Source organism: Chaetodon trifascialis, chromosome 7 (assembly GCF_039877785.1).
Source record: "Chaetodon trifascialis isolate fChaTrf1 chromosome 7, fChaTrf1.hap1, whole genome shotgun sequence".
In the NCBI taxonomy this organism is placed as follows: Eukaryota; Metazoa; Chordata; class Actinopteri; order Chaetodontiformes; family Chaetodontidae; genus Chaetodon; species Chaetodon trifascialis.
The window spans coordinates 19,039,788-19,057,603 of NC_092062.1; the positions used below are offsets into that span (position 1 = coordinate 19,039,788).

Here is a 17,816-nt window from a genome sequence, read left to right on the forward strand (position 1 = left end):
CACACATTGATCCTCTCAGTGTGTCTCTGGCTGTGGCTCCTGTGTCCAACAACATCACATGATGTGGGAACACTGCTGGCGCGAACCCCGTAGCGCACAGCAATAGCGATTTACTGAATAAACATACAGATAAAACTAAAAGCTTCGCACCTTTGTTAGAAAATAAGCGAGAAAACAGAGTGGACAATACGAGCAACAGCAAAGCTTAAATAAGCAAAACTGCATCCAATTGTGACTACTGAATAAACAGATGAGAGTCTGAGCAAGAGTCGGATCATAAAGCAAATTTCATGTACTGACAAGTGACTTATTAAACCCCGTTCATCACATGAAGTATTTTGTTTATTTTCCACATGCAACAAAAAAGAGAAGTCGTGACTTATGTATTGTCATAGTTCCATAGCTATTCACGAAAGGGATCTCAATAATACACAGATGATCTCAATATAGTATTGCTTGATCTAAAAAGAGATTATATAGGCCACAGCCCATTGGTACCAAGGATTGCATGTTGAGAAAGAGTTGGACTTGATTGAATATTTTTACGGATTCAAGAAGTAAAGTGAACGCAACATTAAGTCTAGGCCACAAAAGTAGCAATGCAACATATATCGAGAAAATGAAGGCGTCAGATAAATGTAAACTGCAAGTAGTAGCTTCAATGAGAAATAGACTGAGGGACGTGATTGTAGAAATAGACAGGCAGTGCAACATTCAAGGTCTATTAAAGATGGGGGCAAACATTTGCAGGTATATTGAGTTTTATTTAAATATTTACGTGAAACAGGTTTTATATCCAGAAGCGCTTCATAAAGTCATGACATTACACACTCCGGTATGGAAGGTGGCGACATAGACCTTTCGCATTGGTTTGAGGCTCGCCAATCGAAGGGAAGAAGAAGAACGACGACGACGAAGAAGAAGAAGAAGGCGGGTGATAAACCGCAGGAGCAGATTTTTTTTTCCTCGGGACGAGACCCGAAGTTGAACTTTGTCTGAATCTATTCTATATTTTCAGATTTCTTCGAGAATCTGTGCTTATCAACTGTGTAAGTGTTGTTCAGGGTTAGGGAGCTATTTGTGGTGTTAATAAAATATTCATTGTCACTGCCGCCGGTTATTGTTGGCCGTCAAATGAGCTAACGCTACAGCTAGAGGCCTGTTGGCTACATAGCTAACTTTAACTAAGATCAACATTTTGCTGAGCGTTGTTTGGATGGGAAGGTCCTGTTCTTAGTTGCCTGCCTAGTTAACGATCCACATTAGCCAATGTAAATTGTACCGAGTGTTACAGTAGCCCCAGATTGTGCATCTTTTCGTACTTAACTTCAGTTAACTTTGCGGTTGTTGACGAAATACCGGCGCCATCAATGGTGCCGAGACATCTGTGTGTTTCTGCTAGCTATGTTGTAGTGACTATGTCCTGTAACGTTAACTAACTTAATCTCCTCAGCACGAATTTTACCACGCGGATGGGCAACTTGGGAACAATAGCCAGTTGTCTCGCATTTGATTTGCCAACCGGCCATAGCTCGTCTTTGTCAATGACGAACGTTGGGGTTAAATTTAGATCGTGTGGCGGATCGTTATAAGTTGGCTGTGTGTGAAAGCTAATGCTAGCTGCTCTGATGTTATAAGGCCACTGGCGAAGAGCGGCGTTGTAATAATGTTGGTATTGCGTTTACAATTCAGCACGACACGAAATGATTATAGCTGTATTGATCAAGCATGTGAGCGCATACAAGGAACTTGACTGTGGTGTTTTAGTTGGTTATGTAATGTTAGAATTTGCGGTACAGAGCAATTGAGACAGACTTCTATCATCTCTGGTGCTATGATCTATCTGATGGCATGACTTGATGGCACCATTCTTCACGTTGAATTCCCTTGTGTGCTTCCGTTGGATGATCAAGGCTGCATACTAGCTAGTAAACAATAAGCGAAGAAGTAACTCTTCAAAGTCGAGACGCTTCACAAGAAAATATCATTGATCAAATATGATAAGGAACTCTGATGAGAAGATGAGGGACAGGGCAAGAAGAGGGCGCACTGCTGCTATCGGATTAACGAGAACACCAGCCTCTGGAAGGAACAGTAGCTTGCCAAACTATGCAATCCACCACATAGTGTTTTGCTGTCATGAATGGAATATTTTGGAAACTGCTATTAAAGGAACTAGAGCAAGGCAGCAATGCAGTGGATGAACCTTTGTGAGTGACAAGACAACCTGATTTCGGTGCCCTCCTGCAAATATGTAGTTTGAAGTTGATGAAGTTATATGTTCCTCATAGCTGTTATATTTTGGTTGAAACATGGTGTGCCTCATGGATCAGGGGTATTAAGCAGAGGGAAGATATATTTCTGCAATGGGAATTTGTCTATGAACAAAAGGTTATGTTATGAACTAAATAACTATGACAGAGTTATGTATTCTGATTGTTTTGGAGAGTGAAGCACTTCTATTTTAATGAAGAACATTTCAACAATTTGGCAAAATATTTCAAATGCGAATATGTGGCTGCTTTGGGCAGTAATTGGCACTATCTGAGGATGTAAGCAGATGGTACTTGTTTAGTTTAAACATGCCAAATCACCTTAATCATGCTTTGAACCTTTTGAGGTTTAAGGGTGGTGGTGGCCTTCAGTGAAATACAGCCATGCTGTTTTGGCTGTCTTGGCTTTTGTTAAGGCACTATTTGTTGTTTAGAGAACAGTATTGTACAATTACGGTTTTAGCTGTGGTTCCAGAGTGAAAGATTTGGAGTTGCTTTGGTTTGATTGTAGCTGGTGCTGATACAGCGAATGCAAATACCTTGTAGACATTATTCCACAATACCCCTGATATTGCTCTTGCAGTGTTGCACCTGTGTGCCAGTTGACCTGCCTCCTTCGAAATCTGCCTTTCAAGACCGTATTTATGATGGATCAACACGACTGTCCGATTACGAAGGCCTGTCCAAATGCATCGGAAAAATACTTGTTCAGAATTCAACCCTGGTGTTATTGTCATTTTGTTGCCTGAATAAGTTGAAATGCTTGGTGGTAAACGGAAAATTTCTGACCTACCATTGTGATGCACAACACTTGGATACAGCATTAATGTTGGGGAAGGGTCATGGATGTGAAATAATAGCTATGGTCCATCTTCTGCAGACTGTTGCATTCTGGGTGGTGACACAGTTTCAGTATATTTGTCTTCAGCCAACTGAGGGCTATAGCTTTATGAGCCATGTTGTTTTAGTAAAGAATTGGCCTTTAGTGCTTTTGAGATCAACTTCAAATTCACTGCTTTAGTTGCAATGATTTTGGATAGTTAACAAAGTATTTTTATGTGCATGGGGTGTGTGCAACATTTTGTGTGTTTCAGATAAAATGGTAGATTTTTTTTCCCCCAATGTTACGATTGATTAATCAGATCTGATGAAGTTGATCAAGAGCAAGGGTACATGATTGTGCAAGATTGTGTTGCTTTGTGTATATTGACTTGATGCCATGTTGTCCTTCTTAAGTACATGTTGGACTGCATTTTTTAATATATGGTGGATACTGTCCCATTGGTGTTTTCATAAACGAGGAATAATGAAGTCGTGTGGCAGAGTCAGGAGTCTCGGGTGGAAGTTGATTGAATATGCAGTAAATAAGATTTTGGTTGGAATTGATTGTAAAGTGGTTTGTAGTTCATATAGTACTTTGTTGATCTAGCTGCCATTTCAACAAAGGCCAGATGCTTTTTGCTGATACTCTAGAGCATGAGCTACAGTATCTGTTGAATTGTTTTGTTAACCTCAATTCCAATTCTAATTGGAATTTTTCTGGATGTTGATCGTAATGGTGTCTGTTGCTGATGTCCTTTATTTCGCAATGTTGTTCCAGTTCAGTGGTGTTGTATTGGAATGCCAGGAAATTGACGCTGAGCTAGAGACGCTCTGTTGGCAATAATGTTGTTCTATACCCTTCTGTCTACAGGTGCTGTTGTTTGTGCTTCAGCATGGCGGTCGTCATCCGTTTACAGGGACTGAGAGTTACAGCAGGCTCTGAGGATATTCGCAAGTTCTTCACTGGCCTCAAAATTCCAGATGGAGGGGTGCATATAATTGGTGGGGAGCGAGAGGAAGCTTTCATTATCTTTGCTTCAGATGAAGATGCAAGAAGAGCCATGACACGCTCAGGGGGCTACATTAAGGGTTCACCTGTTGCATTGCTACTAAGTAGCAAAACAGAGATGCAGACCATCCTCGAAAGAAGTACAAAAAACATAGAGCTGGATCAAAAGAGGCGACTTGAGGATAATTCGAGGCGCACTGGAAGATCTGTCGACCCTGAGGTGGACAGGAGATCAGGTAGCAGATTGGGTCATACCCCTCCTCCCCAGCACCAGAGGGCTTCAAACACTGATAATTTTTTGTATTTGTTTCTAAGAGGAATGCCTTTCTCTGTGACTGAGGCACAGGTCCATGAATTTTTCAGTGGTTTACTTGTTGATGAAATAGTGTTGTTAAAAAATGGAAAAGGTTTAAAGAATGGCAATGGTCTTGTCAAATTTGCAACAGCAGAGGATACATATGAAGGCCTGAAGAGGGATAGGAGGTACATTGGGTCAAGGTATGTGGAGGTTTCCACAACAACAGCAGATGATTGGCACCGAGCCACTGCCAGGAAAGCGTCGATGGCTGTCAACATGGGTGACAACTTTGAAAGGGACAGATCACCTGTTCGCAAACAGAGGGATCCACAACATCATACACGGTCAGAGTCACCTTTGGCTCAGAGGTCCATTGCTGCTTCTGATGAGGAGTACTGCGTTCTGATGGAAAATCTGGCCTATACAGTGGACAAAGAAGACATAAAAAGGCTCTTTCGTAATGCAAATCTTCAGGATGACCAGATCTTGCACTTAAGTGACAGTGATGGGAGAAAAACTAGATCCACATTTGTGCTGTTCAAGAGTCTGCGTGATTATTGTGAAGCCTTAACTCATGAAAAAAGGCTTTTTCTCAACCGATGGGTTTATACCCGCCCAATCTCAAGAGAGAAAATGATCGCCCTTCTGGAATCTCAGAGCGTGGATGACAGACCTCATGGAAACTCTGAGAGGTTTCAGGAGAGGCCTCCATCGTACCCCAGTGATGCTTATGACTCTGAGAAAGTCTGTCTGTTTGTGCGGAACCTGCCATTTGATGTCCGGAAAGTTGAGATCATGGACTTCTTCCTGGGGTTTAATGTCACAGAGGACAAGGTGTTTGTGCTGCGTGACCACAAAGGTGCTGGCGTGGGAAAGGTTTTGGTTCTCTTCCGGTCTGAGGCAGAGGCTATGAGTGCACTCTCTCGCAATGGACAAAGGATTCTTGGGTCAGAAGTCATACTGAAATGCATTTCACGTTCTCAGATGCGGCAGTTGGGTGTCGAGCCACCAGTGGTGCAAGAGCCACTGCCAAGAGAGGAGCTGTACTCTGGCAGGAGCAGCGAGGCATCCCATCGCCCTGGTGACACTGAGTATCCTGACTTTAGGATTCCTCGTGATGGTAATATGTCAGTGACCAATGCACAGGGTCGTATCTGTGGAGGCAGTGATCATGAGCCCTATGCAGTAGGCTCTTTTGCTCCACAAGAAAGAAGTAATGGTGTTCGTGGCAGCTTTGGTCCCTCAGTGCAGCGTCATGATGGCCCCACCTGTGTAAATCTAGTTAACTTGCCATTCCAAATCAAAAGTGAGGAAATCTATGACTTTTGCTATGGATATCGCATTATCCCTGGATCTGTCTCACTGCAGTATGACCAGAGTGGAAAACCTAAAGGCTCTGCAACTGCAGTATTTGCGTCCCGTCAGGAGGCGCAAACAGCAGTTGAGGAACTGAGTGGAAGACCAATTGGTCCAAGAAAAATACAGTTACTGCTTGCATGAAAGTAACGTTGCTTTCTGTGGCACTTGCAGTGTGGTTTGGACATATACACAATGAATTGAATGATTGAAGCAAAGTTGACTTATGGAAAGTCAATGCCCTTTTTTCTCTTTTTTTTTTCTTTTCTTTCTGATTAATGTAGCATGGCTTTATGTGACGGTGAATACAATGAGTTTAGTTATATAGCTTTTTCCTAACTGCATTTCTGAAAAATTGTGATTAAGTAATGTACTCTGTTGACTAAGTATGAGTTTCATACACATACTCATCTTAAATTGAAATACTAGGTTTTTGGTTTTCTCATTGAAATGTTTTTCAACTTTCAAAACTATGGAAAAATGTATGTGCATTTCATTTTCTGATCTGTGGTTGTGTTGTTTTTTTATAAACCCATATAAGCCTTTGAATTGTCTGTTTTTCTTCACATATCTGACACTTACAGTGCAAATAAATTTTGCTTGCAGACATAAACTTTATGTATATAAAGTGACAGTAAGTCAGCAGTTGAATGGAAATGGTTACTGAAAATTTGTAAGGTTAGGTACAACAGGATACCCGTAAGTGTTTTCCTCTGTTCAAGATCACACATTAAGTTGAGACATACAGTATTTGCCTTTTAGAAAATTCATCAGTCCAAGAGAAAGACTTAAATAATCTGTAGGGAGAGTGACTACTCTGAAACACTAATTGTATTTCAAATATTGAACTTTGCTTGTTCCTTCCCTCTAATGTTGAAATTTTATACCAGTGGCAGGTGTAGCGGTTTCTTGGGCTCCCAGTGAGGTGGAAGTATGAAGTAGAAAACCGCACTGACTCCAGAACATTCCAGAAGATTTAGGTGGTCAAAACTCTCCAGTATGTGTGTATTTTATTTTAGTTGTCTCTGCAAGATCTTAGTCTTCGGGCTCAAAGATAAAACAAAAGAAAAACTGCAGAATTCCTGCCATAGCAGGAATCTCAGCATCCTATTGAAAATGTATACATATATATATATAGACATAGATATACAAATTCATAATAATTTGTAATTATTTTGAAATGTTAGGAATGACCAATTTTCTATTCACAAAAACAAAATAAAACGGAACATTTTTGAGCAGACGTTCACAATGACGTTCAGATATCGAAGACCCGCAATATTCACAGCATCAGAATAAAAGCGAGAAGTGCCCTGTGAGCCCATTTAACCTTATTTGCAAGCCATTACCCACATGGTCGCTTATATTTACATTAATATAGTCTAGGGCACTAACATGAAGAAAAAAAAAAAAAAATTACTTTGAAAGTTGTTAACCGGAAGTTATGGAATTGCCTTAGTTAGCAGGTCGCCGGTCAAGTGAGCTGGCAGAAAACAACGCAGAGGCAATTTTGAAGAAGTGCAGGTAAATAATATGACTTCTATAAAGAGTAAAACAACCAACAGTTACTGAGGGAAATCGTAAATGAATAGTTACCCGTATGAATTAACATTATGAGACCAATGTCACTTGCTAAAAGTGTGGTTTCTCACAGGTCAACCTGTGCATCATTATTATTGCCGTTACTGAACGTTGGTGTATTAATGTTATAAGCTGATGCAAACCCGTGTCTGACACGGTCCCGAGGTCCGTGTACGTTCAGGCAGAGATCTTTAAACGAGAAACAAAGTCACTGCATCTACACGGACCTCCCATGACAAACCGGCAAAGAAGCAGTGATTCGGCAACACGACACAGGACCGTTCATGGTCGCCGCTTGCCGTTATCCTGCATTCAGCGGTTCAACGGCACACGGATGTCTGCCATGAAACACTTTTTAATGAGCAACAAGAGTTCTCCGCCCGTTTCCCAAAACTTCATCAATGCACAATCAAGACAGAAACAGTTTTTAGAAACCGTGTTCTTCAACTAGGATTCACATGTTACGATTTTATGCTGTTATCCTACAGTTAACCCACTTAAGCTAGAAGGACCAATTTAATTCGTTTCTGTGGAATTGTTCACGTTAGCTGTTGTGCTACTCTCAACCTGGGACATCCCTGGTCTGACTGCTGAAGGGGAGAAACTAAACGTGACTGTCAACAGACTGAATTCTCTAGGATGCTTCAATTCTCTCTCTCTTTTTTAATTAAATGCCTGCCTGTTAACTGGGAAAGCTCAGGTGGTTTCACAGACCTGTGGCTGACACACCTGCAGTAACTGACGAGCTATACTACCCTACTTTTAATGCACTGACAGTTAGCCAAACATTTGACATGTCTGTCAGCAGTAATAAAGTACTACTCCGTATCAATGTGATGAGCAAGCTCTGTGCAGTACGTTTAAAACGTGTTTGAACCTCACTGACACCAGAATGGAGCTGTCAAAGGGAAGAATCCTCCAAAAACATCTGGTGCCTGCGAGACCCTTGCGCCGCAGCCGCCATGTTGACGCCGGTAAGCAGGTTGCACTGGATGGTTAAACAGATCGGAATGGATCAAAGTGTTGGTTTGAAATTCATTGTGTGCATATTTAAGGACATGTTCATTGGAGAATTCTGTCACTTTATCCAGAGCCCAGTATGAATGCTGCATGTGCACAGGCAGCGATGGAGAAAATGGATGGAAAGGTAAGAAATCCCAAAGAAGACGAGATTTCCGGTTTGAAACTTGGTTATTTTATTTATGGATTATTCTTTTAATAATCTATCAATCGTCTGCAAAATATAACAAAAAATGTTAGAAATGCCTGTCACAATTTCCCCTTGAATTGCTTGATCTGCCCAAACAACAGTCCGAAACCCAAATGTATTCAGGTTCCAGTGATACAAAACAGAAAAGCAGCAAATCATCACATTTATGAATTTGAAACTGTACTATGTTTGGCAGTTTTGCTTGATAAATGACTTCAACAATTATATTGATTATCAAAATTGTGGTCGGTTACGACTCATCGATTAATCACTGTAGCTCTTAAGCATTTTAGTCTTGCTGATTCATGCTTAGCATTTGTTTCCATTATGCTTAAATAAGCTCTTTGCCTGTTGAGCAGTTGATTTAGACAACCTTTTTTTTTTTTTTAATTTTGTGCTTGATAGACAAATGTTGAGATAGAGCAGTTCTGCAAGATTGTCAGCCAGCCCAAACAGAAAGAAGGTAAGACAGAACGTGTTTTTTAATGACTGTTGAAATGTACGCAGTTCTGCTCATCTGGAAACTGGCCACGCTCATTGTAAAGTTTATGTGTTTAAGCTGTGAGGTTAGTTTTTACAAGTTGTTACTGGTATGTACGTTAGTGGTTTTGCAGAAAGCCCCTGCATCATCAGAATTACAACCTACTTTTTTCACATTTTTTATTATGATGGTTTTAATACACATATAATCGGTATCAGCCAAAAGTTCAGATATATCTTCTCATTCAGTGGTATTTCTTTATTTTGATTATTTTCTACATTGCAGATTACTACTGAAGACATCATAGCTATGAAAGAACATGTGGAATTACATGGTTAACAAAGCACAATAGGTTTTATGTTTTATGTATTCTTCAAAGTAGCCATTATTTGCCTTGATGATGGCTTTGCACACCATTGGCATGAGCTTCACCAGCTGCAACAGGCAGTTCCACAGATTGGTTTTTAATTAACAGATGTGCCTTGTCAAAAGTTAATTAGTAGAATTTCTTGCTTAATGCCCTTCATACCATCAGTTGTCTTGTGTCAGTATAATCATATATACGTCGCTTTGAATAAAAGTGTCTGTCAAAAGACTAATTGTAATTGTTGGTATACAGTAAATAGCCCTATTTGACTACAGTATTAATCCATATTATGACAAGAACCACTCAGCCAAGTAAAGAGAAATGACAGGTCCATCATTACTTTAAGACTTGAAGGTCAATCTACAAATTTTCACTATGATGAAACTGGCTCTCATGCAGACTGCCCAAGGAAAGGAAAACCAAGAGTTACCTCTGCTGCTGTGGATAACTTCATTACACTTACTAGCTATATATACAGTCATGGAAAAAAATATTAGACCACCCTGGTTTTCTTCAATTTCTTGTTCATTTTAATGACTGGTACAATTAAAGGTACATTTGTTTGGACAAATATAATGATAACAACAAAAATAGCTCATAAGAGTTTAATTTAAGAGCTGATATCTAGCCAATTTTCCATGGTTTTCTTGATAATATCCAAAATCACTTAAGTTCTTACATCAGTAGCTATGGCATTGTACTGCCATAAACAGTGCTTTTAGGCATTCCATGTTTTCTTTTCTGTCTGTTAGTCACATGATACACACAGGAGTTACTACTTGATTGCATAACCATTGTTTTTGATGACTGCAGCCATGCGTCTTGGCATGCTCTCCACCAGCTTCTGACGTTGTTCTGCTGTCACAGCAGCCCATTCCTGTTGCTAAAATTCAAACAACTTTGCTTTGTTTTGGGGCTTGTGGTTCTCCATTTTGAGTTTGATGATGTTCCACAGGTTTTCAATTGGATTTAGATCTGGTGATTGAACAGGCCAGGGCATGGTTCCAATGTTCTGGTTCTCCATCCAGGCTTTAACTGACCTTGCCGTGTGGCAAGGGGCATTGTCTTGTTGGAAAATCCAGTCATTTTAGGCAAGAAAGAGTTTATCAGCTGATGGAAGAAGACTGTTTTCAAGAGTAGCCCTGTACGTGACGTGGTTTATCACCCTTCACACAATTGCATTTGCCCTGTTCCTCCCTTACTGAAACAACCCCAGATCATCACTGATCCACCCCCATGTTTTACTGTAGGGGCAAGACAGTCTGGTTTGTAGGCTTCTCCAGGCTTCCTCCTTACCAGTAAGTTGGCTGGAGGGGGCATCATCTCAAAATTGGATTCATCATTGAAGACAACCTTAGCCCAATCATTAGCAGTCCAATCCTTGTGATCCCTAGCAAAGAGTAACCGGGCCTTCCTCTGCCTTTCGTTGATGAAGGGCTTCTTCCGTGCCCTGTGTGACTTCAGACCAGCTTCAAGAAGGTGGTTTCGAACTGTCCTTGCTGAACAAGTCACATTTCTTGGCAGCACCCACTCATTTTTAAGGTCCCTGGAGGTCTGACAATGATTCCTGACACAGGAACGGATGAGTGCACGGTCCTCTCGTGGGGTAGAAAGACGTTTCCAGCTAGCAATTTGGTAGTACCGTGTTCGGCTTGCTTTTTCTTGGTGTAATGAACGGCTGTCTTGGAGATCTACAGATTTTTGGCTACCTGTCTCTCACTCATGCCAATTTCCAGCAGTGGCAAGATGGCTGCCTTTGTGGCCTTACATAATTCTTTTGTTTTAGGCATTATGTGAGAGCTGACAACTTCTGAGTTGTGCTACGGCTTGAAAGTAAGCAGGAAACCACTCTAGGCCTTTGCATGTGCAGTGCTGCGTATGACATGAAATGGCCTCTTATATACCCTGGGAATACAGTTAAGCCTAAGCATGTCAGATAGGACATAAAGTTTTATGGATTCAGCTGCATTTTTTGTCGTGTTCATTGTATTCTTCAGGTAATATACCTTTAGTGGTATCAGGCATTAAAATGAACAAGAAATTGAAGAAAACAAGGGTGGTCTAATAATTTTTTCCATGATTGTATATATATATGTGTGTGTGTGTGTGTGTGTGTGTGTGTGTGTGTGTGTGTGTGTGTGTGTGTGTGTATTTTTTTGTAGGCAGAATATCTTACACAAGAGAGTTTTTAATTGGTCTCGCAAATTGTCCTGAGGCCAGGAAGAAGCCGAAACACTTGCCAGAGCACCCTGTCACCTTAAACAAGGCCGTAAGTTGGGTGTTGTTATTCGATTTTCCTGTGGTATCCCCACAGAAAGGTCAAAATAATAAGAACTGTGCTGTTTTGAACTGAATTATGTTTTTATACTATCTTGACAGAGAGATCTGCACCTTCATGAAATGAGCAATAGGGAAATGAAGAAATGTGAGTTTCATCTTATAATGTGAACTCGTGTGATTTTATCAAGCATTTTTAATTCTCTGGCAAATTAGATAATCCAGATCATGATTTGAATGTAATTCAAATTACTCTTTGAATGCTAATTAGAATTTCACATTGATATAAAACTAGATGTTATACGTGTATTAGGCCTGACACGCTGCTGGTTGTTCTGACTATCATCAGCCTGCTTATGCTATACTTTGGGCATTGGATGTTTCTGTTTTAGTCGGGTATCGTCATCAAGTAAAATCACAAACATTAGCAACATGAAAAATAATTTGTCAACATTTTTTCTGCTTTCAGGATGGCAGAAAGCCTTCACTCGCCGTAAGAAATTTGCACAGTTCTTCAGTACACCCCAAAGAGCGTTTCTATTGTTTGTTTTTTTTTTCTTATTACTTTTCTTGGTGAAATTAACTTTTGACATTTTAATTTGTATGTTTATTATTCTAAAAACATTTTGAGTTGAAGTTGTAATACTAAACACCACTTTATTTGTTTGAGTATTGCATTTTTACTAACATTTTCTGCTGTGTACGACTTCAGTTACATTGAAGTGTGTTTTTTTGTTAAGAATGTTACTAAAGATAATATTGAAAAAAGTGCCAGACTTATCACTCATTGTGTCAGAGTCATGAAACAAACCCCACTGTGGAGCATTTAGCAGCTGAAGAGCCAGATTCAGGGGGTTGATGGGGACCAAAACATCTTAAAGGCCCCAATATGTAACATTTCTGCACTGAAAATAAATGTTTTGTTGAGTTGCATACTAACATTTCTAAATGTTTTCAACAATTTGCAGAGCCAGAAATATCTGTAATTTTACTCAGTGCCTTTCATTTGGTTGCTGGTCAATGGCATCATATCGCCTTTTCCTTTACTTACTCTAGTTGCTATAACTTACAGGAAAACACGGGAAACAGCACAACACATCATAGTGAGGAAAGAAGTCCGCAAAACTAGCTAGCATCTCTCGTGATGGAGCAGGATTGTTCATTTTCACTGGCAGTGGTGGTTGTTTAAGAAGGAAAACAACTCCTATGATCCCATGCTACTTCACAAGCGTCAAACCATCAACAACAGTTTTTTCCTAACATATTCACAAGTGGAAAAATCAATGCAGCTTTCGTGTATAATCATGGGAAATTAGAGATTTGCAAATTTGTATCTTCTCCTCACATGGGGTTCAAGTTTGGTGAGCTTTGATATGATTTTTGTCTCAGATGTGTGACTGTACCCTCAATGGTCCACCATCAAACCTTGAGCTAGTATAAAGAAAAAAAAAAAAATTCTTGGGTATTGAAGAGACACAGTTGATGTAGCTGCACACATGTACAGTCAAACTGCAGTTAACATGCAGCATCACACCCAGATCTATAAACATCAGACCAAAAATATTGCACATATGCAATATTACATAAGCAATAATGTATTGAAAGAACTCAATATACTGTAACAGTATTGAAAGCTTTTCAGTCATTAAAGACCAGTCCATATAAGCTCAGTTTGGACTTTTCAAACCCAGAGAAAATCTCAGTTCTTAATGAATTGAAGTCCATACTGAGATCTTACATTCTTCAAAAGCGTTTGACCTCAGCTGACGAATGAAAAGAGGACGGGCTACTGCCCTCGTGAGTCTGAGGAGTATCTGCTGCGTGCATGTTATCAACACTGTCATCAAGATTTTTATGAAGCTGCCAGGAAATCCCATGCAACACGTGGTGTTTGCTGTGGTTTCCTCTGCGGACAGCAGCGAACGTGCTAACTGCACGTCACGTACGTACGTGACAGAGGCAGAGTAGCCCACAGCGCACGCGGATGCTGCTCGCGGAGTTATGACGTCTGTGACGTGTCGACAGTGTGGGCTGGACGTCAGATGTTCAGAGAGCGAAATTAATTAGTCGCAAACTGCAGTTCACCAGCAACGTTTCAAAGGTAAAACCTGTGCGGTGTTTGTTTTGTATCTTTTTGCCTTTTATTGTCCTGCTGGCTTATCTTGGAGGTAAAGATGAAGCTAGTTGTTTCTTTAGCGTCAAAGTGCCGCGCGCGGCGATGCCTGATTAAGAATCTAAACTAGCGGTTAAAAGGTGCTTCTCAATTTGAAAATTGTCGTAATTGTGCGAAAGTGAGTTTCAGGTTCAGGCTTATTCTTCATCCGTACTGCCCAGCTAACCTGCAGGTGTTGTTTTTGGTTTTGCTCTCGGTCGCTGAATCGTGTTGTTCCGCCACAGAACACAGGAAGATGGATCCAAAGGACGGGAAGGGAACCGAGCCATGCAGCAGGTGAGAAGCTCCGGTCCAAGTTTATGTCCGGACGTATTTGTTTAATACAGCTGCTATAGAAGTTTACCGCCGGCTGTGTTTTAATGTTGGCCCAGTGTGAGGTTGTAATGAGGAAACCAGCGAGTGTGTCAGGATGTCAACGGGAAATCCATTTATAAAAAAAAAAACCTGAAGTGAGAAAGGAAGCATTGGCATCTCATTGACTGTGTTTGTGCCGAAATAAGGTTCTCAAATATCCAATGTTTCATTCTGTTTTGATATTTTTATGTATTCTGCTGTGTTTTTCAATGACAAAACACCTTTTCCTTTGCCTCAAAGCATACAGACAGTGTTGGTCCTGTAGAAGTGACTGACTTAAATGTTAAGTGTCTGTCAGCACTCAGATTATTTAGATTAATTTCAACTGTTCACCCTCAAGAGGCAGGTACTGTTCAGGCCTACTTCTCCTGAAGGGCTTATTTCATCTAAACTGCACATTGAACCCATTCATTTTCTGACTCAATACATCTTCTCACAGCAGTTAGAACCGATCTGATCAAGAACCGATACTGATGCAATTCACTCATTGATATAGTTAGTGGTGCTGTTGAACTGTGCTGCATTTTACAGAGAGGTGTTTCTTTTATTTTGTCCATTGCATTTATATTAATCAAGGTAGGCTGAATAACAAATCACTGCCTGCATCTCAGATCTGTTATCTGTTATCTCCCCCCCTCCTCAAGCCCCGTTTGTGTGAACAACCCACACCTGGATGCCCTGAAAGATGATGTCCTCTACCACTTCAGTTTAGGCACCGGAACTCACAACCTACCGGCGATGTTTGGTGATGTCAAAGTAATGATTTTTATGATATTTATTTGTGGAAAAAAAAAACTCCATAATTGTCTTTATTCAGCAGTTATTTATGTCTTCTTTGTGCTTGTGTCTCCTTTCAGTTTGTGTGTGTTGGGGGCAGTCCCTGGAGAATGAAAGCATTTATTGAGTACATTGCTGCTGAGCTCAGAATGGAAGACCCCAAATCAGAGTACCCAAATATCTGTGCTGGGACAGACCGCTATGCCATGTACAAAATTGGCCCTGTGCTCTCTGTCAGTGTATGTAGGAACAAAATTCTCTTCCAACCTTTTTGCATTTGGACACAGATAATATCCTACCAGTAGTAGTAATCCTAACAATCTGTGTGCTTAGTGTCCTTCAATTGAAAAACTACAGCAATGTGAAAATTGTGTGTGTGCTTTATTTTGCAGCATGGGATGGGCATTCCATCTATTGCCATAATGCTGCATGAGCTAATAAAGCTCCTCCATCATGCACGTTGCACAGATGTTACAATTATACGCATCGGGACATCGGGAGGAATTGGTAAACTGGAAATATTTTTTGTTACCCAAGCGTCTGATGATACTACTAAGCATTCATTTTCAAACTATAAATACTGATAACATCCCATGGATGCCAGTTCATCTGTGCTTCTGTGTATGACATTAATGAACTTAATGTAAAAGGAAGTTATTAGACTTGACTGAAAATCCCCATGTGGTCAAATGTGGTGAGTACTTGTTCTCCATGAAGATGCCTTTTCCTAGTTTTACCACAAGAGGGAACCCAAACTCCATAGATGTTTGAACAGTTAAGATAGAAGTCTTTCTTTGGGTGTTTTTAATTTGAAAATGAATATGGTGCTTTATCAGTCCAGTATATCTAAATAATGTCTTTTAATTGAATCTTTCTGTACTTTCAGACTAGGAAGGATTATCTCACTTGCCATTTGTGGTTTTCAGGGCTTGAGCCTGGCACTGTTGTTGTCACCAAGCAGTCTGTGGATGCCACGTTCCTGCCCAAGTTTGAACAGGTGATTCTGGGGAAGACGGTGGTGCGCAATACTGATCTGGACCAAAGCCTGGCTGAGGAGCTGTTACAGTGCAGCAAGGAGCTGAACCAGTTTGAGACAGTGATAGGCAACACTATGTGCACGCTGGATTTCTATGAAGGTATGAGTTTGAGGGTACATTGATGTGTTAATCACATTGCTCGCCAACATGCACTGTTGTTCACTTGTCATGTGAATCTTTTGCCATCTTTCTGTTGATCACCCAGGGCAAGCCCGCTTGGATGGTGCTTTCTGCTCCTACACTGAGAAGGATAAACAGGACTACCTCAATAAAGCCAGTGAAGCAGGAGTCTGCAATATTGAAATGGAGTCCTCGGTTTTTGCTGCCATGTGCAAGCTGAGTGGCCTGCAAGGTAAGAAAACCCAACGTCAGTGTTATATTACGCCTGACAAATGTTTCTTTGTCTCAAAACACAGATGTTGAATTTCTAACTTTCGTTTCTTGTTGTGTGAAGCGGCTGTGGTTTGTGTGACATTGCTGGATCGACTGAAGGGGGATCAGCTGAGCAGCTCTCATGAAGTCCTTTACAGTTACCAACAACGTCCACAGATACTGGTTGGCTCCTACATTAAGAAGCAGCTGAAGGCCAAAGCGGTACATAGCTAAGTGCAACAGTTATTATCCTGGTATGTAAGCATGCATCAAAATCTGGGCCTCTTCTGTTGAAACTAATGAAAAACTGGTGCATATAATGCAATAATTCAGCTTTAAAAAACTTTTTGTATACACTCTTTGCTGCTCACCAGAAGCCATACCTTTTAATATGTCCAGAATAATCATTTATGAAATCACGCACTGCCTTCTATTTATTTCACTGTCGTAATAAACCAGCATGCACTATTTACTTCCTCTTGTATTTAACTTAAATGCAATGTAACTGAGGGTTATATGTCATGTAGCAGCCTATGAACATCAACTATGTCCTATTTAAGGCTGCCTCTGTTTTATACAACTTGCAAACTACCTTATCCACAAAACCTAAGGCATTTCATGGATTTTGGTTAAGTCTGTGCTTCCAAAGGTGCTGTAAAATAATCACCTTATCTGTCATTGCACTGTTCCTTGTTTCCTCGAAAACCAAAAAATCACGCTGATCTTGATAAATGTGTCCTTTTGATGTTATTGATTGCAAAACTCTACAAATATGTGTCATCTGGATGCATTTTTCTATGCATAATGTTTGTTGTGGTGGGGTTTTCTTGGATTAGGCTTCTGAAAAGTTTCTAGAACTTTCAGTCAGAACCTAAGACCTGCAATAAAATGTCATTTGTTTGAAGAGAAAAAACTATTCCACTGGATGTCTTATAACTAATAAAGCCTCATGCAGTCTTAAGTTGCTTGTTTTACATTCTAGAGCAGGATTTTTGTTGCACTAGGAGCTGTTTGTATTTAAGGCTCTGAAGAAGCCCATAGTCAAGACCGACATCCTGACCACTGCTGACTACTGGTCTTCAACCAGAACCTGTTCAGTAGTTTAAATACCTGCAATCTGTCTTACACACTGGATGCAGCAGTCCGTTGCTGAAGGAGCTGCTTAAGGCCCCCACTGTCTCATGCAGGGAGTGAGAAGGGTTGTTCATCACTGATGTCATCTTGGCTCCTCGTCACCTGTGTTCACCTGTGTATTCTGTGTCGGTGTAATTATCATAACGGTAATAGTCTGCAACAAAAATAAAAGCATTAACCTAAAACTTTATAGTTCTGCTTCAACATTATTCATTTCAAATATATAATTCATTTGAACCCATTTTGTTCAGCTGGGTCACACACACACATCTCTGGTATCCAGTGTGGAGAACAT

The 17,816-nt window shown here is 40.4% G+C and overlaps 2 protein-coding genes across 2 annotated transcripts; both read left to right on the top strand.

The window, feature by feature from the left end:
• The first annotated feature begins 917 nt into the window (after window positions 1-917).
• Window positions 918-7,150, top strand: rbm12bb (RNA binding motif protein 12Bb). The gene is made up of 2 exons (XM_070966442.1): window positions 918-1,049; window positions 3,967-7,150. The coding sequence occupies exon 2, from the start codon at window positions 3,989-3,991 to the stop codon at window positions 5,900-5,902; it is 1,914 nt and encodes a 637-aa protein (XP_070822543.1). The 5' UTR covers window positions 918-1,049; window positions 3,967-3,988; the 3' UTR covers window positions 5,903-7,150.
• A 6,497-nt stretch (window positions 7,151-13,647) lies between these two features.
• Window positions 13,648-17,710, top strand: upp1 (uridine phosphorylase 1). Its single transcript, XM_070967410.1, has 8 exons — window positions 13,648-13,775; window positions 14,072-14,123; window positions 14,846-14,957; window positions 15,059-15,217; window positions 15,371-15,485; window positions 15,905-16,114; window positions 16,221-16,367; window positions 16,470-17,710. Exons 2-8 carry the CDS (start codon window positions 14,083-14,085, stop codon window positions 16,619-16,621), a joined length of 936 nt encoding a protein of 311 aa, XP_070823511.1. The 5' UTR covers window positions 13,648-13,775; window positions 14,072-14,082; the 3' UTR covers window positions 16,622-17,710.
• The last annotated feature ends 106 nt before the right edge of the window (window positions 17,711-17,816 follow it).